At 40.5% G+C, this 23765-nt stretch overlaps 1 protein-coding gene across 1 annotated transcript in view; it reads right to left on the reverse strand.

Annotated features, from left to right (window-relative positions):
* pth1r (parathyroid hormone 1 receptor) overlaps positions 1–23765 on the reverse strand; it is a 53568-nt gene that overhangs the window by 11563 nt on the left and 18240 nt on the right. Inside the window, exons 2-5 of the mRNA XM_076021633.1 lie at positions 21248–21350; positions 14500–14610; positions 13245–13366; positions 2776–2870 (exon numbers count right to left, since the gene is read on the reverse strand). Of these exons, the coding sequence (XP_075877748.1) occupies positions 2776–2870; positions 13245–13366; positions 14500–14610; positions 21248–21350 (431 nt within the window). The remainder of the gene's footprint in view (positions 1–2775; positions 2871–13244; positions 13367–14499; positions 14611–21247; positions 21351–23765) is intronic.

The following is a 23765-nucleotide window of genomic DNA, read 5'->3' on the forward strand; positions in this document are numbered from 1 at the left end:
CGGGCCTCACACCAAGGTGCTCGATCAATGGCAATAAAGGTTATTTCCCAGCAGAGCAAAAGACAAAATTTTTCATTATCTTCCTTTTTTCCAAGCAACTTTAAATGGACAATTTAATATGCCTCTTAAACAATGTGTTTATTAGTCAGTCTAATTGAACAACTTCTCGCTGTAAAAACCTTGTTAATGAGTTAAATCGCGGGCCTACGGCCCCCGTGGAGCTATTGATTTAGGGAGTCGTGGGTGAAAACTAATGCAGTGAACATGTCCCCCATGCAAAAATACTGAACTCTGCTTCTCATGCGAAATATCCCCCTCCCTCCCTCCCAGCCCACCCCTCTGGAAAACATTTATGGGCTTTCCTGCTGTCAAGCTGACATGTTGACGAGGAGACATGACTGGAGAGCTGCAGAGTGCACAGCCAGAATGTCAGATGGGCCCCTGGGACAACTTATTAAACTCATTTGGCCCATAGATTTTCTGATGCCAGTTGGGAGCGTTCCTCAAGGCTTCTGACTGCCTGCCTGTTGCGAGGCGCTGTTTTGAAAGCTGGTAAACAGCACCTTCACATTGATTCCTGATTGATTTCCTGTGCTAAAAAAAATAGATAAATAAAAGTGCAAACAACAACAACAAAAAAAACCTGACTGCCATCAGCAAAAGCGAAAGGAAAAGAATGTTACCTTTTTGATTTTCAAGATATGTTATTGTGGATGCTGTGATGGTCTATTTTATCGTTAAGCACAATACCATATGAATATTACTTCAGGAAAATGAGAGGAAATGTTGTGTCAATTAAGTCTTTGTTGTAACAATGGTAAATGGACTGCACGTATGTAGCACTTTCCAGCACCTTCGTGGTACCCTGAATCGCTTTGCATTGGCCTCCCATTCAACCATTCACACCCACACGCATGCAAGGTGCTGTTGGGCCCATTGGGAGCAATTTAGGGTTCAGTGTCTGCCACATGTGGACAGTTGCCTCCAGCCCTTCGACCACTGGACAACCTGTTCCACCAACTGAGCCACAGCCACCCATATCAATGATTCTTGAGTCTGTTGGATGAGCAGAAGAGCTGGGTATTTGGGTTGCGCCCAAGAAATATTTGTCAAATCCACTCTGCCAATACCAAACAGCCTCTATTGCTGTCAAGACCAACTCCTGTTCTGAGCTTCCGCTCTCTCCATGTGCTGACAGCTGTGGTGGAACACTACGTTTAGCCGCAAGTCCAGATTCTGCCGACAGAAATTGTGTCTTGAGGTCAGAGTGTGGAGAAGATGCAGAGAGCACTGTGCTGATTTCTGCACCAATATAACAGTGATATGGTTCAGTAGAGGCAGGGTAATGATGTGTTTTTCCCTGGAAAAACTATGCCTGCATCCTGCTAAATGATATCTTGAAGAGACAACGCAACCGGTGCCAATCCCATATTTCCACAGACCAGACCAGACCCAACTCAATCCACCGAAACAAGAGCAATACTGAGCAATATCAGAGGAAACCTACAGTATCTGACAGTGAAGAGGGTGAAATATCGTGGCATCAGTCTGAACCTCAATCCCTCCCACACATGTATCCGTGCTGTTAGTGCCCAACACAACTACACAACTATGCTGGACTGGCTGTGAGTGGTCAGACTGATGGGCAGCGTGAGGAAGAGGTGCCAGGCTTTTGGGTGGTTCTTTCAAACACTGCAAAGCTGGGAAACAAGTGGCAAACTTTCCGATATGCCTCATTCCTTCAGATTTCAGTCATCCAACCCAAAAAACTGCAATCAACGGCAGCTGCCTGGCATCAACAGTCATTTTCATGGGTGCAACCCACATACTCAGCTCATACCATTTAAACAGGAAATAAACAGTTTCCTTTCCAGTGGTATAAGACTTATTGCCTTGATTGATTATATAGTTATAACCACAAAGAAATAACCAAATGTACTTACGTTTAATTATATTTTTCAGAATCAGAATCAGAATCAGCTTTATTGGCCAAGTTTGTGCATGACAAACAGGGAATTTGACTCCGGTTTTTCTCTATCTCACTACTTAGGTTAAAAACAAAAAACAAAACAACAGGAAGTAAAAAGTAAAGGGTAAACAAGTAAACAATGTGCAACTGAAGTATACAATAAACAATGTGCAACTCGGTGGAGGAGTAAAATAAGAATATATATATATATACAAGTATTCATTAAATGTGCACATATACCTAAATATTAAAAATATATACAAGTCTACATATGTATACACTGTGACAGAAAAATAAAAAGAAACATAAGTGCGGCAGTCGAGGTAGAAATGTTCATAGTGCAGTACGAGTAATGAAACGTAAACAGCAGTGTCAACAGGTAAACAGTAGTGCAGTACGAGATATGAGTATCTTTCAATTGGAGAATGAGCATGCATTTTATCTCATAAAAGTATGACGTTACCATTGATTATATTATCATCTAGGCGATATTTAACATACATGATGACATCCACTTGAAACATATCCATTAGAGCAAAAATATCAGACACTGAAGCATGCACTAATATGGGTTTGGGGCAAACTCATTCATGCAAGGTTTCATTTAAGTCAAAGATTAAGTCAAAGGTGTCTGGTTAGCACTGTGACATATACGCGATAATGCAGCTGTGGCCATTTTCATGGAGCCCTAATATATATATTTTTTTTCAAGCAATTGCTGTAATTCTAATTTGTGACCCCACTTTGAGGTTTTTCCCGCTAGAGTGGCTGCAGTTGATTGCAAACATTCTCGCAAAACAACTCACCGGAAATATCCCAAGATGAGGACTGCAACCATGAGTGAGCCGAGGGAGATGGAGTAGCCCACTGTGTAGATGAGATATAGGCGATGAAAGACCTCCTGTTGAAAAAGGACGATAGTTTGAGATGCTAACAGTTTGACAACAACAAATGAAACACAGGGACTGGAAAGGAGGGGCAGGTCGTACTGTGTTTGGGAATCCTCAAGACCATGAATATACTATCAATAAATAAACAATAAAGGTGATTACAAAGCAAAACTGCGACTAGACTTTGTCCATAAATTACTTACTAGTATGGAAGAAAGTTATATAAATGATAAATCAGAGATTTACTAACATTTCACTAATCGCAGAAAGTGTGTGCTTATTAACTTTTTTGATCACAAGAACAAGTCGTTTGCAGAACTAATTTCAATAAATCCAATGCAAAAATATTACAAAAAAGAAACACGAATGAATCGAAATGTGTGACCGAAAACATCAATGAAAAAACTTGAAACATTTTAAAATTCTTTTACGCAAACTAAAGACCACAAATTATATGTATTTGTATCTGAAAGAGATGATGACACAGACATTGAGGCTTCTGACTGTTGTAAGGGCTTTTCACAACTGTTGCCACAGTAACATAATCTGTCATTCTTGAACAAAATAGAGAAGTGGTGAACCCTACTGGGTTCGAACCAGTGTAAAAAAAAGTTACTACATGTGAATAGGTGATGGATGTTTCAACAGGTCAGTCTGAGAGGGAAATTTGGTTAAATTACAACATATAAAAAAGAGATGGGAGGACTGTGATGTTTTAAAGGTAAGAGTGAACATTTGCTTTTGATCAGAGAAGCTGCACAGCTGTTTAACATTATAGGGCTCGGCTCAGCTCGCCTCGGATCGGTTTGTACTAGCACCAACACGGTTCCAAACGTTACCATTGTGGTCCCTGCTCCCTCGGGGCTCCAAGCGGGCCGAGTAGGGACCATAAGGGTGACATAGTGTTTCAGTGAAGTTGACACTTGGCCTTTTGTGGAATCACCCCATTCATTCATTCTTGTAATTGTCATTGTCAGAATATAACAACAAAATCTTGTTCAGAGCATTCACACACTGTATAGTAAACGATGAAAGTAAAAGTGGTGAAGTGCAACAAGATCCTTCACTCAGTCTTGTTATCACCCACTGTTCTAAATTAGCACAGTATAAACAGTAAAAACAAATCATTTCATGCAGGCAGTCATTCAGTGATGTTTTGATTAGTGCAACAATGCAAATTGCAAATGCACACTGAGGAAAGCTTGTTCTAAAGGCATCCATGCTTGGTCCAAGTGATACTATTAAAACATTTTGAGATGGACACTTGAGAGTTGCTGGTTGTTTTTTTTTAATTTTTGGAACAATGCAAATTGTAACAGTGAGTTTCAGTGAATGCTAAATGATGGGGCAGAGAGAGGAGGGGGTGCCTGCCTGAGGATGTAGGCTGTACCTTCTTTGGACCTGTACCTTGCAGGTGATGTTGATCACGCATAATGTTGTGTGATCACAACCTTATGCAATGACAACACCACCCGCTGCAGTGGCTGCTCATCAGCCTAGAAAACCACGCTAAAATCCTTCATTAAAATACTTCAGATGGCACAGTTTTAAACTCTGTTAGACATTTGTGGATTTGTTTTACTTCAAAATTAAAGATGACAGTAACACTTACACTCCACACTCACCAAACAGTAAACATTTCCAGTACAGTCCGAAAGAAGTTTTCACACTGCTGGCTACACTTCCTAGATCTGTGCCCTCTGTTCCCCAGACACTTTTTACAACTGCTCCATTCAACTTTAGAATCTTTGGTTTTCTCGAAACACCACCATGAATAGGTGACACCTGATAACACTGCTGTAACTTCAGCTGTCAGCAGCACAACCCTGAGTAAAGTGTAGCTTTGAATGTACCAAAAACTAGCCAGCAGAGGAAAAACAAAATTAAAAGACAAACTTAGTCAACTGATTGATGCAGCAACTTGTTGATCATTTCAGTTGAATGAAATTATTATTAACTAGATGCTAATGCAGCGTGGATAGATGGCTGTGGCTAGCTAGCTCTGTGCTGCTATTACACCCACTCCTCTTCAATATACGATGAAAGAGAAACACTATCAGGTTGAAACACATTATTTTAAATTCCACTAGCTCTGCACCAGCACCTCCTTCCTGTGGGAAATACTAGGAGCGGTGTTAATCACAGAGAGTCAAGTTACAATGGTTACACACCATTATGTTGTCCTGCCTGACAGACTGACTTGCTAGGATATAGCGTGCCTCAACGTTCTACTTCGTGACAGAAATGTGCTCAGAGAATTTACTGATGGAAACAGATTTTGACACGGGCGACACGAGTGGACAAAGCTCCTTGGGATTGTGAACCTCCAGCCCTGAGCTGGCAGTCAGAGGACACTGTGACGAGAGCCACCTAGCAGACCATCTGTGCATTTTACGAGGCAAACAGCTCCATGTGCTGTAGCCTGTTACTCAGCTCACTGTGCCACAAAAAAACGACTCTCTAAACTGTGGTGCTGGTCAGCGGTTAGGCAGCTGTGCCATGTGGGACCTTAATCTGGTGCATATGTATTTGCCATTGACTGCAATCACTCCCTTGGGAACTCATCAACATAAACATAAAGTCACAAAGATGCTGGAGGAGGCGGGGTTATTTACCTAGGGCAGAGGAAATGTGTGTGGAACAGCAATACAATGTTTGATTGATGACCAAAAAATAAAGAAAAATAAAAAAAACGCAAAAATCAAATCTATAAAACTGCACTGCAATTCACATTGAGATTTGCTTAACTGAATGTTGACATACTTGTGCCATATTTTACATCTAATCTTGAGAGGGCAGCAATCTTTGCACATCTATTTCCTCGGCAGGTGCGTCTGAGGTTGACATTTAAGTCCAAATTACTCAAAAAAAAGAGTACCCGCACACATGGCCAACTTGCAGAGTTTATTGTGATGTTTCGGTACGGTAATGGACCTTTTTCAAGCAAAATGCAAAACGCAAAATTTTGCTTTCGCTACCAAAATGTTGCAACACATTCTGCAAGTTGGCCATGTATGCGGGAACTCCTTTTTTGTTTACTTTTAATCTGGAGAAAGTCATGTACTGAGATGGAAATTTTCACATAAAAATAAAAAATAGAAAAAGGTGATATACCGAATAAGCACAAAGGGCATCAACTGCAGATCCTTCAGGACTCACTGAGACAAGCTGAGAATATATAAAGACCCACATAGCCATGGCTGAAGCACATGTAAACATCTCATTTGTAATACAGAAAGCTACAATTGGAGTGCGATGAGCATGCAAAAGGGGTCACTTGAGATTGAGTTTGTGTTCAACATTGAAAGCATTACACATAATTCAGCTTCAAGTGGGGAGACAGGCATCAGTGGGGCAATGACAGAAAGACACACAGTACAAGAATATTTCCCTTTAAGCATATTCTACTTTCTCATATTCATCATGATTTATTTTGTCACTCTTTTATGCTGGTTTTGAGAAAGCTACGTAAATTTGAAACCTTGGTTCAGTCGTTTCCTGTTTGTACTCTTCTGACTGCCGACCAGTATGAGGTTCTGATAACATCTTTTTCAAATATTTCTAAACACACAATAGTTTTGCATCCCTGCAGCAGCTTTCTTCTAGGTCTTTGCGTTCACATCAATACACAATTATTTGTCGGTGATTTGGCTCTTGGCCTTATTTCTGTTTTACATAATCCCATGACTCATTTCAACCCTGTAGAACAGCATTTCATTGATTTACAATGGCATTCAGCCTCTGTACCCAGAGTCATTAGACAGCCCTCTGGGAGGAAGAGCAAAGAGAATCAGTATTCAGAGAGGCTTGGCCAAGAGATTCTGGAACCAGTCTGTGATTCCTCTATTTGTGCGCACCATGCTCTCATGCAATGTTGAAAAGTGGTGTGCAAATGATAATCATAGGGGTACCAGCAGTCTGATCTATTCATACTTTTGAGGTCTTGAGGACAGTTTTGAAAAGAAAGAAAATTTGTGAGTGCCGTGCTCCTCACTGTCCTTCCTAAATGAGTTATCTCAGACTTATGAAAGCAGATAGTTACCATAATCCAAACTAAAATGCAATAGCAGAAATGCTTTTTCATTTTAAGAACGAAACTGCATTATTTGACTCATGATTAAAATGGTTAATAAGTCATTCAATCTGCATTTTCATTTTCTTATTCAAGACTGCTCATTCTTGTACTTAATTCAAATGAAAAAGGAAAACACATTTGAGATTTAATTTTCAAAACATGCACCAGCAAAGAGTTACCAAAATTCAATATGAAATGTAAAATACGAAAATGAAAAAGCAATAGCAGAATGCTTTTTCATTTTAACAACGAAGCTGCATTATTTGACTCATAATTAAAATCATTAATAAATATTGCTATATGCATTTTCATTTTCTTATTTGTGTCGCACCTTTTATGTCACAATCAAAAAGAAAACTGAGGGCATTGCTTTTTCATTTCCGTGGTCCGGCCCTGCACAGGAGTTACCACAACTCCAAAACGAAATCGCAATCGCAAAGTAAGCGCGCGGCGCATGAAAGTGACGTCAGCAGCTCTTCACCTCCGCTGTGGGTATGGCGGTATGACGCCAAGTGTCATTTGCCTCCTGTTATGTGTAAATTCTAATGTTTGTGAATTTAATAAAGATATACATATTTTTTTTATTTAAAAAAGAAAAGAAAAAGAAAAAAAAGGTAAGGCGGTATGACACCACTTCGCCATCGTTACTTTTTTCACGTCATTGAAGGGCAACTTCAAAAGAAAAAAAAAATCCGTCAGTGGTCGGCGATTTAAATCTCGATTACCTTGCCGGTAATCGAGATTTAAATCGCCGACCACTGACGGATCTCGCACCAGCATCTGCCACCAGTCGACGGATTGATCTGTTGCCTTCGACGGATGGACTGGTGGCCGACGCCGAACAGCTGTTACTCCACCCATGTAACAAATAGCTTTAGCTTTGATGTTGTGCTGGTGCATCAAGGTGTTCCATAACTGACAACAGGTTGGCTAGGTCAACCTCGTTTGCGTCCGTATCTGGGACGGCAGAATATGCAGCCAAGCTCTAGATCACCTGCTCAACTCGGTGCCGAGCGTCCAGATCCTAGATCGTCTAGATCCAGCAGGGTTTGATCCATTGTGTCAATGTGCGCCATGCTCAAATCTGTCCGACCAACGAGATCCATCAGTGGTCCACGTTTTTCGGCAATTTAAATCTCGTTTACCGGCAACTTCAATAACGTGAAAAGTAACGATGGCAAAGTGGTGTCATACCGCTATACCGTTTTTTTGGTTGTTTTTTTTTTTAAATATACAATATATATATACATTTATTAAATTCACAAACATTAGAATTTACACATAACAGGAGGCAAATGACACTTGGCGTCATACCGCCATACCCACAACGGAGGTGAAGAGCTGCTGACGTCACTTTCATGCGCCGCGCGCTTACTTTGCGATTGCGATTTCATTTTGGAGTTGTGGTAACTCCTGTGCAGGGCCGGACCACGGAAATGAAAAAGCAATGCCCTCAGTTTTCTTTTTGATTGTGACATAAAAGGTGCGACACGAATAAGAAAATGAAAATGCATATAGCAATATTTATTAATGATTTTAATTATGAGTCAAATAATGCAGCTTCGTTGTTAAAATGAAAAAGCATTCTGCTATTGCTTTTTCATTTTCGTATTTTACATTTCATATCGAATTTTGGTAACTCTTTGCTGGTGCATGTTTTGAAAATTAAATCTCAAATGTGTTTTCCTTTTTCATTTGAATTAAGTACAAGAATGAGCAGTCTTGAATAAGAAAATGAAAATGCAGATTGAATGACTTATTAACCATTTTAATTATGAGTCAAATAATGCAGCTTCGTTCTTAAATTGAAAAAGCATTTCTGCTATTGCATTTTAATTTGGATTATGGTAACTATCTGCTTCCATGCAGACTGTCTAAACTGTTGACTCGGATGTAAATTTGGACTAGGGCCGCACAATTAATCGAATTTTAATCACGATCACGACATTGGCTGCCACGATAAATTAAGCTGATCGTCGGCGATATTAACATTTAAAAAGCCGGCTACCGTACATGTCAAATCAAGCACTTTCAGTTATCCAACCACCAGGGGGCGAACGCAAGGTTAAGACTTCATTAAGCTGCCGAAATAGCAAGGAACGGCAGGAAGTGCCGCAGCATAAGCGGCAGCTTCAAATGATCCAAGAGAGAGAGTGAGATGCGATGTCAGGAGCAGACAGCATAGATATATACAGAAGGCTAGATGTCTTATCCGCGCTGCTGGCCAATGGAATCGAACGTCCGCGCTGGCGGCCATCTTGCCACAGTCACCTCGCTCCGCCTCTCTCACTCAGAACTATGTATTCTTATTGTGCATGTTATTTTAAATAGCCCTAAATTGCTCTATTTTCACCCGAATTTCGAGCGGTTTGGTTTGTTATAAAGGTTATAAGCATAGTTATGAGACTGCATACTTATTAATGATTTATAACCATAGGCTTTCATGTGAAAAGAGCAAAAACACGCACACACCCATATTTAATAAAAACGTATATGCTAAACGCTAAACTTAACAAACCAGCACTAAATCGTAACATTAATCAAACAGCTCCAACAATATCTTACAGATGAAATGTGATCATACAAGCGACTATTGCTGCACCCATAAGCAGCACAGAAGTTCGGCATTTTTTCAGTCACCGATTTCCTGTAGAAATCATAATGCATGATGCTGTAACAAAGCAATCCAATTTTAAATCATTTGCGAATTAAGTTAAATTATATTGAAAAGAAAAGCTATTCTGTCTCGCCATGTGTCAAATTGCTTGTTTTATTTAGACCTACCAATCCTAATCCATTTTATCACAACAACAAAAAAGACGGACTGCAATCTCAGTTTGTCACCGTTAGACTCTGAATCAAACAGGTGGGGGATGAGATATCAGCAGCTCTAGTTCATTGATCACCGTGTCTCTGCTGCATGAACTGATGAGACTGCGTCCACGCAGCAGCAATAGATGTAGCTATAAGTTGCATTAGTTTGGTTTGCACCGTTATAGGAAACGCACCTCAGCGAATAACTACAACCGACACCACAAATATTGTATGTGAACAAAATACTAGTTTGTCCTGAAATAGCTGTTGGCTTAACTTAACTTAAGAAATGAAAATCTTAGTGGTCTAGGTCGTATTAACTTGTGCAGATAGGCTGCCTTAGCACCATTATGCTTTTTTTCTAATAGAAAGCTCCACTCTCAACATGTTCAACCATCCAGAATTATTGCTACATTATGAACGTTTGTAAGAAAGCAAACTGTGTGCAAATCCGTCAGGTTTTCAGCGAGATCAGAGTATTAATGTTTGTTCAGATCACTCACGTTCCCTCACATTCAATACATCAGACAGTGACTGCCTGACTGTGGAAAAATGGCGGCCAGTGCGGACGTTCGATTCTGCGCCGTGAGACATCTAGCCTGTATATATCTATGGCAGACAGTACAGCAGCATGTGGAGGTGAGGACCTAGTGCAGACATGGGCAAACCACGGCCCGCGGGCCACATCCGGCCCGCTGCGTGTCTCTGTCCGGCCCGCGTGAAGCCAGTCATAACCCCCACCAAAGAAACTTTGTCGGCACGTAACTTTGCCGAGTTAGCCTAGCGCTATAGCGATAGCGGCTTCCCCGCCCCCCTCCCCGCCAACAGAAAAAAAAAAAAAAATGCCAGGACGTTAGCGCAATTTCCAATCTGACAGTCATGCATGAATGGTCGGAAAATGCGAGTAAACAAAAGGGAGCGCAATCATGGCAGCAGATGTTGTACAGTCACCTACTAGATTGTGCAAGTATGGTATTTCACACTTGACTTGTAACAAAAAACCCAATGGCTGCACTAAGGACTTTGCCTGGCATGAGAAACACACTGTGGTTTGAAGCAGAGTCATGCTGGATTATTGAATCATCGTGGATTTGGGCTCATCTTTGTACCATAGTTACCTTGTTATCTTGTTGCTAATTCACACAGAGTTACTTTGGCTTTAACATGAGCTGGCATATAAATCAGGACAAGTCCAAGCAAGGCAAGCTTTCCTATCTCACCTGTCCTTTGGTGAGTGAGACAAAAACTCCTCCACAATGAGTTCTAATCAGCAGTGAAATCGAAAGGAAGAGATTTTTTTTAAACAAGCACTCTAATCACAAACTTCAAGTCAAATCTAAACTGCAATACTGCGTAATTCACTGTCTGGTTGATAAACCATTTCATTCAGCAGATAACTATCACCTGTGGTTCAACGTATAAACTCACAGAATGATTCCTCCTATGTTTCTAAACAACAATGCTGTTCTAATCCCGCGGTTACAAAACACAATGTTGTATGCTGTACGTGCCTTCCCCCAGACACACATGCAGGAGTGTGACTTCTTATTGTGATTGCCGTGATTGAGGTCACATCTTCAGCTGCTGGTCAATAGGGGGATAGCTGAAGATCGCTGCCTGTCTTTGATGTAACAAAAGCATTTTCTCAGCATGTGCCTGGAGGACGTCAGTGCTGCTAGTATTTATGATCTTAGGTCTCGCTTTCCCGTGGTAATGACAACATGGTTCAAGTGTAATTAGGTCGCTAAGTGTGGTCACATTTTTTTAAGGGGCGTTCTCATCACCATTGTCCAAGACAATATTAAATCTGCCCGTTTGATGAGGTATTTCTCTGAGCTGCCCCAAGAGGACACTCCCGCTGTGCTGCAACAAAGCTGTTTGGAAGCTGAGTGTAGCAAGTTTCTGTTTGTGTGAAATATACTGCAGAGAAACCACATTGAACTGGCCTAGTATGGTAACTGCCTTTCATTGCCTAGAATGTCCTTAAAGATGATGCCATCCTTGCTTGACCACTCACTCTTCTTCACTTTCTCATCCCCTGTTACAACAGTCCCTTTGGTCTCTCTGCTCCTTCTGACTTGACAAACATAGTCGTAGAGCAAGCCTGCTTTTAAGACATGAATTTCTCCCAGAGCGGAAGAAACAAGGTCTATCATATCTCATCTAAAGACACAGTGTTATGCGGGCATGCTGCAGCCTCATTCACAATTAAGAAAACTTTTGATGAAGGATGCCAATAACCATAATCCAAAAATATGTGTGAGCGGTTGTCGCAGCAAAATCTTTTGACAATGCCAATGCTGATGTGATTTCTTCGACGGGCATTGTTTCTGCTGGAATAAGCGCATGCGTTTATGAGGATGACTAACAGTAACAGCGGATTACCAAGTTGGGTTTTCTGATGTTTTACCTTTTTTTGTTTGTTTTTTTGGAGGCTTCCGTATATAAAAGTATTCATGTTGCTGTGCAACCTTCACAGTTGACTTGCTGCTCGTATGCACACGCAGTGGAGTTGCAGGATGTGTTATGTGCAGTTGCACAAGGTATTTCTTTGTGTTGATGTCTGCTTGAAAGTGCCATTCTCTCTGTTCCTGGTTTATTGTGAAACCATCATTTTAAGGTTTAAAAACAACCTCCTGTTAACAATGGCATCTTTTACCTATGGAGCAAATATCTTTTTGAAGGATCAACATAATTACTACACTAAGTAAATAAGCAAATGATGTGTTAAAGAAGAGAAACATGCAGAAAGAGTTCTGAGACCCAAAGCATCATATCTTTTTAACACAGCTCAAATACTGGGAGGCCATTTAGTGAGTCATCAGCGGTGACTCACTTTTCAAGTGTTTTAATTTCTACTTTTGTAAAGAGTAATGTGACAGCGCATTGAGTTGCTAATGAAACGGACATTCACATAATTGCAACCACATATAAGTGCTCACACTGGCGCCCACAGTTCCACACCACAGTTCCACAATGTGGCATCAACGATTACTCTTGTTACATTTTGCAAGAAAGGCGTTGTGTGCAGAGTGGCACAAACTACGAGTCATTTACAACTGTTTACTTCACTCCTTCATTCATTTCATCTGCTTGCATTTTGGAGAAATCTAAGTGGATGAAAACAGAGCCGTGCCGACAGTCCCAGCTGCAGACACACTATGCATCCTGAGCTTCCTTCAAAGTGGAAGATAAAGTCACATGTGGGAAGCAGCTTTTATAGAAAACCATTCTAAATGTTTATGGTGTCATCAGCTGATGGATATTTAACTAATTGCGACCGCATTGCCACCCGGTCATTACCACCGCAATCATTTTGTTCATTACATGTGATTAAAGTTCTGAATGATTGTACTTTACAACATATGATGTCAATGACTTGTCACAAAGGGCGTAATGGCGGGGTGAACTCAATCATTTATTTAAACAAGCAACTTAATTACTGCGGTGGAATGCAGAGAGCATGTGAAGGTACGGAATATAATTGGTATCTCACCTCTTCATGGCTGTGGTTGTAATGGTAGAGGAATTTTGCACATTCGTTGTAATTGGCCCATGTTTTGTTAGTGGAAGCCTGCTCCCATGTTCCATTGTTGTCACATCGCCGATATGCAAGACCTGGACAACAAATAGTGCAAACATTTAAATACGTACATTTCTGGCTGTGGAAACAGACAGACGCACAACCCTGCAAAATGACAATGACAATCATACCCACGAGTCCCATGTTAATCAGGGCACCACAGCTCGTGTGTTTTTTTCAACAAAACCCCAAGTGTTCGTTTGATATGATTTTATGTGATACAAATGCACATCTCTAAGCTGCAGCATGAGTGACCCAGTGCACTTTAAAGGCACATTTACTAGTGGGTAATGGATAGAGAGCATGCTGCAAACAATGTTAATCTTAATCCCCATTTCCTGGAGGTCCTTGATCTCACATCTTTCTTATTACAATGGCATTTGGCACCGCCGGTCTTTACATGTGGTGCTCGTCCTCATGTAAAATTCTCATTATAAAACACAGAACATTCAGTCCTTGCGTCTAAAATCATACAGTTGGATATGTGCCAATAGATCTCTTCAGATGATGTGCAGTGGCCCTGAAAATCAAACTTCTGCCTTTGCAGCCTGCAGCTGTAACATTTGTAGGAAGCTCTCCACCAAAAAGAAATGGATGTGCATACTGAGGATCTAGTAGATTTGCCACTTTGCAGTCATTCTGTGTAGAAACAAGAGATGGTAAAAACACATTTTGAATATTCATGTTGTTACGGTAATGTTATTTACGGTAATGTAGTTTCATAAAACCAAGTCTCTTAATCAAATAAAGTCACCAAGAGGTTTTTATTTGTCAACAATGAGCATCTTAAAGAATGCAACCATGTTGTACTGCCACATCTCTACAACAGCACAAAAAGTGGATCTTCTCTTGGCTTTGTGGTTTTAGCCAGACATCATAGTTATTATAAGAAAGATTTAAAAACAAGCGGGACATCAGAAAACAGGGATTAACAGTTGAGTGGCCCTTTCCAGATGCAATTTGCCGATGAGACAAAAAGTCCTGACTCTTAGAGCCTGTGGCTTTCCAGCCTAATAGCATGTTTTCATGGCTGAAGCTAGTGTGGGTACTTGACATGTGAGTATAGTACTATTTCTGATAAATACATGGGTATTACTTTGTTTGCAATGTGCCCTCTTACCACACGAGGCCACTGCTCTTTCCACACTGGGCCTCTAACTGGTCTTACCTTTGTGGTTGAAGTCATAGATGTAGTCAGGACACGGGGTGGATACAAGTTTACCCGGAGGACCTTTGGGCCAACAGACAATGCCGTCCCACTCTGGAGAGCAGAAACCATCTGGAGAGACAAGAGCAGCACTGACTTTAAGGACAAGAGTTCTGTCTCTCATAGCTCCCCTACGGGAGCTTCTAAGGCCTGTTGGCAAGGATACTTTTGCCCTTTCAAACATAGGTCAGATGCATATGCTTTGCCTTGTATGGAAAAAGGCAGTGTGGAGCAAACCTTGGAAGCACAAGTATAGACATGACGGTGAAAGAGATAACTTTTGCTATGTTCAAGATAAATACCGGGCTAACCGAGAGAATAATGTCGTCCACAACTGCAACATGACTGGTCGCAAAACCTTGGAATTTCAAGTATGCCAAAAAACAAGTTGCTCAACCCTGTGTGTATATTGAGGAGTGGTTGTGCGCTGTAGACAATTTCCCAAACTCTCATTGTCAACAGCATCACACTGTTTACATGGAATTGGTTAGTATATGGATCTAATCTGGGTGATTTGCCGCAACACTTTCCCCATTGTGGTTTCATTAGTGGGGCTTCCACGGCAGAGTAACTGTGGTGTAAAAGAGGGAAATAACCTCTTCTGTCATCTCCTTCTATTTTGTAATGGTAATAGTTTCTGGATGGCTTTTCAATTTTCATTAGAGCGGGATATAGCTACTCTGCTCGATAAGGCTACTCAATTAATTTAGCAAACACCATCCAAAACAAGGTTTCGAGTCCTGAGATTTTACCCATAGCGAAGTAGACCAATTCAAACCCAATTAGGATAAAACCCTTGAAGCTTGACTGTGAGGCACAGATTCTGTTTTGTCTCCATGTGGTCCAAGTCTAAATCTTTAACCTCTGACCAAAGTTAGTTCAACCGTTTAGCTCAGGTTTATGTTTTAAGACACAGCTGAATAAACCATGCATATGAATTCCAGAGATTGACGTTCATAAGCATGAGACTAATGAGAAGTCCCTCTGATCTCAGACCTCTGTCTACTGAAATCAAGTCAGGTCACACCCAAGTTAAAGTTTGTGCAGAATGTGAAGAATTTGCCTTACATCAATCCCCATACATTATGTTTACAATTTAGTGATGTGTTGTTGTTTTTTTAATTATCTTTGCTTTTTCTGTCTATAGTTTTTTTGAGATTATGCAAGAAACTGCAACTCCTGAAATCAAACGCAAATCAAACAAAATGGGGTCAAATCAAGTAAAAAAACAAAAACAAAACTGCAATTAAACAACTGGGCAATAAATGGTACAGCACAACCCTGTCAATGGATATTGGTGTCCACATTTTGAAGATCACTGGTTTTAACTAAGAAACAAAGAATCTTGAACCCATATGATTTAAAAAGAAACTGATGTATGTCTTGGTCACCAGTATTGTTTTGTGTGCTCTGGAGACCACTGCAGTTAGTGCCATTCAAACAACTTCTGGTGGATTTCTCCATTTGGTTGTGTTGTGCACATGTGTTATCTTCTTAAAGAAGATATTTTGCCCTGAGCTCTTGGAACTCTCTGGGTAGCTATGATGGTTGGTGTCTAGGCTTCACAATAACATAAGCAAGAGCAAATGGATAGAAAAATGTGTTCCTGAAGAAGAGACCCCTCCCGTCCACCCGCCGACCCCCAAGTTGTCAGTCGAAACAGCGACTTCAGTCCCCCGATACCCAGAACTGAGCCCCCTTCCCCACAAATTCCTGGCAAAATATCTCTTATGACCTGGAATTCTGTTGCATTATTGAAAACATCTGCTCAACGGTGACCACTAATAAGTAGCTATGGATAAAACACACGCAAAAAAATGATCCCCTCTTTGCTGTAGATCCATTATTTTCTGCAATCAAAGTCACAGAAACATGTGAAGCCATTTTGGCGTGCTTTTTATTTCCCTGTCACTCTGAGGGTTAAAATTAAAGAGCAGACTGTGTGGAGCTGACGGGTTTCTGCAGAACTCTGGTGGTGGGAGGAAAACAGCATTTAGTTCTGAAAAAAAAAATCACATTGACCACACATCCTGGGAGTGGAACTGCTCCTCACTTCTGCCATAGATTTTACTGCCATAGGACCACCTACTGACTGTCTTAAATTAAATACCAACACACACACACACACACACATCATTCTCATTTCTTGACCATGTGATTGTGTGATTGTACATGTTCCGGGGGGTCCCAGACTGACGCATTTGATTTCTAACATGCAGATGTCAAAACACACATATTGCATTCTCTGCCTGTGCACACAACCTTTCATAATGATTGCTAATGTTATTCTATGCCCAGACCGCGAGCTCGAAGGCCAAGCTATTTTCACACTGCGACGTTTGGACACCGAGCCCACATGCATCCGCTGTGCAAACCTCGCCTCAGCCTTGCACTGATGATTCTAGCACAAAGGTGAATTAAAACAAACACATCAAACCCGAAATGAGGCAAAAATGGAAACCACAGAGGTTCTGCTGCCCTGTGTATTTAATCATTTTTAAATTTAGACTCGCCCAATTAATTTACTATCCAACACATTCCATACACCCATGTCTCACGCTAGAATGTTAAATAGTCATCACTGTGCAATAATAGTCCCGAAAACCACAGGTTGGCCATGGCTGAGAAAATACTCAAGGGCAGGAAAGCCGCTGGGGAGACAATCACAGGCATGTAGCCAAGTGTCTTAAAATATACATTCGCCGTGACCAGTGGATCCAGCTCGTGCCATTACAATTTTAAAAAGGGGGCATATTAAGAACACAATAGTAGGACTTAGGCTTACATTTTGCCAAAACTATTGATTTTTAACAATAGTAACTTTCTAGCCTCTCAATTTCCAAAGAAATGTTTGCTTGCCTAACCCCATTAACAAACCATTTATGATATCACAATAATCAGTAAGAATTCACATTGTTTGTCTCCAAGCAATGTGAATAGCAGTAAAGATAGGGCTAAATATGCTATTTTGTAATCATATTTTTATCTTTATAATTTCCCATAAAAGGCCACTCCAGTGGAGTCTGCACTTTGCACAATTGTTATAGTATGGGACCTTCATCAGAAAGTAAATGTAACGTTTGCTTTGTTCTTTATCTTGCATCTTGACAGTCTTTCTATTTGACCCAGAGCAAAGTTTAGAGTTTTCAATAATTTACAGAATTACAAGCAGCCAGCTGAGATGCCTGGGTTCTAACCCAGGTCAAATGAGTCAGTGCAATCATGCGCGATTAAATGCAAACGCAAAAATCTCAATCAAGCATGCTAAATAAGCATGTGTTTATCGATGCATTCAGTATAACCACAACAGGGACCGTTTTCCTTCTAGTACAAGGTAATAATGTGATTTTTCTTTTCCAACATCAACAAACATGTTCAACCTTCCGAAAGAGGTCAGGTTAAAGGAGCATCGAAAGTGACATAAAGTGAACATAAAGTGTGTACAAGTGTCCTCAGGCAAGTGGGCAGGTTGGCTCTCCAACTGATGTACCCTCAAAGCATCACCTTCAGCATTTCAAATGTGCCTAGTTGGACCCGATGGGCCTGTTAGAGCCCGGATCAGTGTCAGCTAAATAAACAGGCTACAAGACAAGCTCATGTTAGGCTGCATCCTGGAAGCTACAGAAGAGATGCAACTGGAAATAAATTACCACTGCAAAGACGTGTTTTCTGTTCTTAAATCCATGTGCTTGAAACAGATGAATGAGTGAATATAATGCAACATATCTGAATTACTTTAATTTCTCTGTCAACGTCAAGAGATGAAGCACTTTGAGCATGACCATAAATCTACAATCAAGAATCAAAACAAGGACCTTCAGTTTCTAGATTAAAAACAACAACAAAAAGAAAACTGAAATAGCATATGCGCACGCTGCCATATGAGGGTGTGTATCGGTTGCTTTGTACGACAATGTAATCTGGATCCAGCGGATTTAAAGATATTAAATACATTTCGGGGTCAGGGGAAGGCACACAAGTCAAATGCTACTAAAGCTCGACAGAGTGGGCCTTTAAAAAATCTCTACATTTTGCCATTACATCTATAAAAAGAAGGCAGCTTCCAATGTGGCCCAGGGTGGCTGGTGAAGTGCAACAACAGGCGCGTCGTCACCACAACATGTCAGAGCGGATTACACATGACGGTGGTCAGATTCGCAGCATAGTCTCTCATCTGAGAAAAGCTAAATGTGTGAATGGCTGCTCTGCATTAGCATCCTCGGCCATCCAGTTCAATATGCCTTGAGAAAAAACACAGCCGTTATATAAACCTCTGGACGTCTTGCTGCCGATTGGCGCCGGTGGTTCACAGGGGAAGTGCTTCAGTCTTTTTTTTTAAATCCAATTTGGTATTTGCGGACATATGTCAAAACCATGAAACGTTGGGAAATATGACGCCAGCCACTGGACCCAGAGGGAACGGTCAACAAGAACTTTGGTGTTCTTAGCCTGGAAGTAAACATTTTGTAATTATGTGTTTCATTTACAAAAGGGGGCTATCTTTTAGGGGGCGCGGAATTCAACGCGGCCACAAAGGCGCTCGTTTTTAAGAGAAAATAAGACGTCTGGTTTGGCTGTGGAATCCAAAATTCTCTGAACAATCAACTGGAAACATGACAGCAACCACAGTGGGGTACGGCAGAGTCTGGGGTCTGCTGGAAAATGGAGACCTTCAAACAATCATGAATATACAACTTCATCTCCGCATCGACTTTGTCTTCAAACCCTGCTTCTCGAGGGTCAGCAGGAGGACAACGAGCACAAAGGGTCCTTGCATAAAATTAGTGCTGGGCAATCCGAAATACACCACTGGTCAAAACTTTGGGGTCACTGACTCATTTCTGCATTGAACTCCACTATAACCAGCTTCATGAAATAATCTACTGGAATGAACATTACTACCACTTCCCCTGGAGAACATTAGTGGTGCAGGAAGGATGTGTTGAACACATATAGAATGACTTTGACAGTTGTTGCTATGAATGTCTAATTGAATGTCACTTTAGAGAAGGTATATTGTGTAATGTGAACATTTCTTAAAAAAAGCTTTCTTTTATAATCTCTGTTATAATCAATGTTGTGTTTGCTAAACCATAAAATAGCGAAGAAAGCATTACAGTTTTTATTTTCGGCTCTTTAAAACAGCCTACTTTTAGTGTGTTCACGCTGAATTTTGCACACATGGAACTTCCTCAATCATTTTAGACATTGGAAATGGTTTTCATTAAACACTAAAATGTTCCCGTAGCGACACGGTGGCGCAGTGGTTAGCGCTGCTGCCTCACAGCAAGAAGGTCGTGGGTTTGATTCCGGGGCCCGGGCCTGGGACCTTTCTGTGTGGAGTTTGCATGTTCTCCCTGTGTCTGCGTGGGTTCTCTCCGGGTTCTCCGGCTTCCTCCCACACTCCAAAAACATGCATGTGAGGTCAATTGAACACTCTAAATTGTCTATAGGTGTGCATGTCAAAATAATTAGTATTAGTATTCAAGATCATTATTTCATTAAACTGGTTATAGTGCAGTTCAATGAAGAAATGAGTCAGTGACCCCAAACAGTTGTGTAAATAGTGCTGTAATTACTTCATTGGGCATCTTTGCTTTTCAGAGAAAAAAAAGCTAATGAAAAAAAAGTCTAAATATCATTATGCTCTGTTGTTGAGTTGCTCAATAGGTTTTTTTTACGAGGAAAAGATCAATGGTTGGACTAGCTAGCTAGGGTAAACAATATAGTAGGAACATTAGCTGGAAAGATTGGAGGTATCCATCCATCCATTTTCAATTCCTGCTTCTTCCTGAGCTCAGGGTCATGGGGGTCTGCTGAAGCCTCTCCCAGCTGTCATGGGGCGAAGGCAGGATGACACCGTGGACGAGTCGCCAGTTCATTTGCGGGGCCACATAGAGACAAACAACCATTCACACTCACATCAATGTTGAGTTTCCAATTCACCTTACATGCATGTTTTTAGACTGTGGGAGGAAGCCGGAGAACCTGGAGAGAACCCACGCGGCCACAGGGAGAACATGCAAACTCCACACAGAAAGGTCCCAGGCCCAAATTCAAACCCACGACCTTCTTGCGTTTTCATTATTGACCATATTGACACACACATTGCAAAGGTCTCTGTCTGTTCATCGTGACGTCTTGGATTTTACATTTTCATGCTTTGTCCTCGATTTGACACATTTTCTTACGGAGGCAGGGAAGGCTGTCCTCATTTTGGCGGGTTTAATGCCGGTCAAAGTCAGCAGAAATTGCAGTGTGTGCTACATGTGGTATGCAAAGAAAGAGAGTCCATATACCAAACACAGTGAAAACCAGCAGAGAGAAAGTGATTTTAGCTCTCGGGGCCGTTTATAGCAAAGCAAAGTCTTGCATTCTTCTCGAAAAGACTCGACGTGACGGCCTGCATAATTGCATAAAGAGAGACATGATAGGAGTCTTGAATAAAAGGAGTAACTAATGTGTTTTTTTTGTATTGATTTGTGATTAATTTGTAAAGACAAAAAATGTTTGATAATCTTTACTGCTGGAAGAAAATTACTCTCTTGCAAAAATCTTTATTTCAAAGGCTTTTTAGTCCGAATGCTTTAACTCAATAAACGTTTTATCTCAACAAGAATCGGGATACCCACACTGTCGTGTTTTGTGCAATAAGCACAATATCAAGAAAAAAACTAAAAGCAACAGTGGCACTGTCAGTTTGGCTCACCGTGAATGTTGTGTTTGGCCTTGATGATGTTTTCACACTTCTGTTTTGCTCTGAACAACAATCCAATCTGCTCTTCCTTTGTCAGCACATCATCCGCTAACACCTGCAAGAAAAGAGAATGACAGAAAAATGTGAGACTAACACCGCAGAATGTCAGTGAACAACAATTTTGATCAATATCACTTCATTTCATTCACAAAAGGACTTTGGTATTTCTTTTGATTCCTTCAAAACCTATTTGGTAGTCAACCATCAAAGTGTTTGTGAGAAAAGCACCATATTTATATGTGACTTTGCAATAATACATGCATACGTTAAATTGATTTTACGCTTTGTTTCTTTTGTTCCACTAATCAGACAGTAAATAATCATAACCTGGGCAAAAACAACAAGAAGTCCAAATGTGACTTTTAATTTAGTTTTTTTTTAGTTTTTTTTAAACTTGTTTTATTTATTCATTCATTTTTGACTGTAACATGGAACATCAGGCATGGTTTTCTGAGCGCTGAAGTATTTTTCCATTCCACTAGATCACTTAAAGTGGCACTTTTGAGTTATGAGAAATGTGACTGTATTGAAAATGACCACATTCATGCTCAACAGGGCGTGACAAGAACTAGTGGAATTTGGAAAGAATGCGACAATCAAAGCACAACATGTCAACTGTGTCTTGATCTTAGTCTTCACGGCATTTTAAAACAAATTGCAGCAAAATCAAACATCCAGACATAAATTGAAAAGCTACCTCAACTTTTAGGTCACAAGTCTGGTATGTATTTTAAAATGTCAGTGTTTTGTTAATCTTAGAAACATTACATTTGATATATTTTCTTTGTACTGCTGGCTGTGAATCAAACTGCTTCTTAAGAATAATAAAGCAACCTTGAACCTTGAAAAAACAAAAACAAAACAACATCAGTGTTGTAGTGCAATCAGAGTAAATTAAGGACAGACATTTGCACAGAGCAGGTGACCTCCAGTCTGCAGCTGTATTTGTCACTTCCACTTAAACAGGATGAGCCTGGATATGAGGGCATCAAAGAGTAATGTGCCAATTAATTTGTTCGATCATTCGTTGTGAGGAGGCTGTTATCATTAAAACATGAAAAAATTGACAGAAGTAAAGGTTTAAAGGAAGGTTAAATACAAAGTATCACAAATTCTGTAAAGAAAACTAATTACCTTTTTTTTTCCAAGAACTACATTTTGATTCTACTGATGATTCCATTTATTTCCTCATTAAAGATGTTTGCAGATGGCAAACAAGACTACATTTCACCTTGGTCATGACAAATTCCAACTTACCAGAGGCATCCTATCAAATGTTTGCAGTGGTGACGTTCAAGTCAGTAAGAAAACTTAGTAGACGATATATGACTTCAGCTCACTGTGTGCAGGTCTAACCTGCTTAGTAAAATAATTCTAAATGCCACCTTAACATAAACCTTTTAAAATCATTTGACTTGGTCACATATGGGTAAAAGCTTCCTAGTATTTGTTATTAAGAAAAATCACAAAAGAATAAAAAAGGAAATCTTATTTAAGTTCTGAAAAAAAAAGTTGTTAATTTTTTAAAACCGAAACAAAATCCACACATTTTCAGACTTTTGAGGCCTATTAATGACGTTGCATGAGTTATGATGAAGCTCGCTGGCGTATTCGGACACACGGAGATTGTCAAACACAAAGAAGTCATGATTTTATGAGCCTGAAACTTTTGCTATAAATACAGAGATGTCACGATTTTGCCACACTCAAAACCACAATACCTCAGTCCATCAATATTTTCACTAGGCTCAGGCCTGAAATAAGGATGTCCAGTCTGGCAGCTGAATGAACTCACAGAATGAGGACGTTGGTGCCTTTGCACTGCAAACAACCACAGATGGAACAACATCTGACCGCAGGCCAACAAGGATAGATACTACCTGTTTACTGTGCTAACCAAGTCAATATAGAATATTCCACTGGACGCTCCCTGGACGTTCAGACTATTTTCATCTCAATACAAAGCTGGCGTTGCCTTAGGTGAGAGCTCAACCAAAATGACAGCAGGGAGAGTAGATCTACAGTAGGTGGCAACTGCTTTGTCAATATCATCAGTGCAATGTTTGAGGGTAAAAATAAATAATATTCCTTCCTTTCAAGCTGTGCGTCAGTGTTACAGCATTACAAAAACAGATCTTGCCTGCAGTAGAAGCGACAGATCTGAAGCGATAAACTAGGAGGGTTTCATTTTCCCCCCGAATCTTCAAACTCCAGCACACAGTGTGATTTACCCTTTTAAAAAGAGAAACGTGACTTAGAAGTGTGACCGGAGATTATGTCTGAAAACTCTTCCTCCTCCACTGGCCAGAGTCCACGTAGAGTAAACACGTGTCTCAAAGGACTAAACACTGACATTCTCCTTTGCTGCGTTTCTTCAAAAAAATAAAAAATGGAAAAAAATATACAGTAACGTGCTTGTCCAACTCACTTGGACAAGCGCCAAAATATGAAATGAAAATCAGAAAATCCG

This window comes from Nelusetta ayraudi, unplaced genomic scaffold, assembly GCF_046127955.1.
Source record: "Nelusetta ayraudi isolate G7.1 ecotype Tasmania unplaced genomic scaffold, CSIRO-AGI_Nayr_v1 ptg000011l, whole genome shotgun sequence".
NCBI classification, from domain to species: Eukaryota; Metazoa; Chordata; class Actinopteri; order Tetraodontiformes; family Monacanthidae; genus Nelusetta; species Nelusetta ayraudi.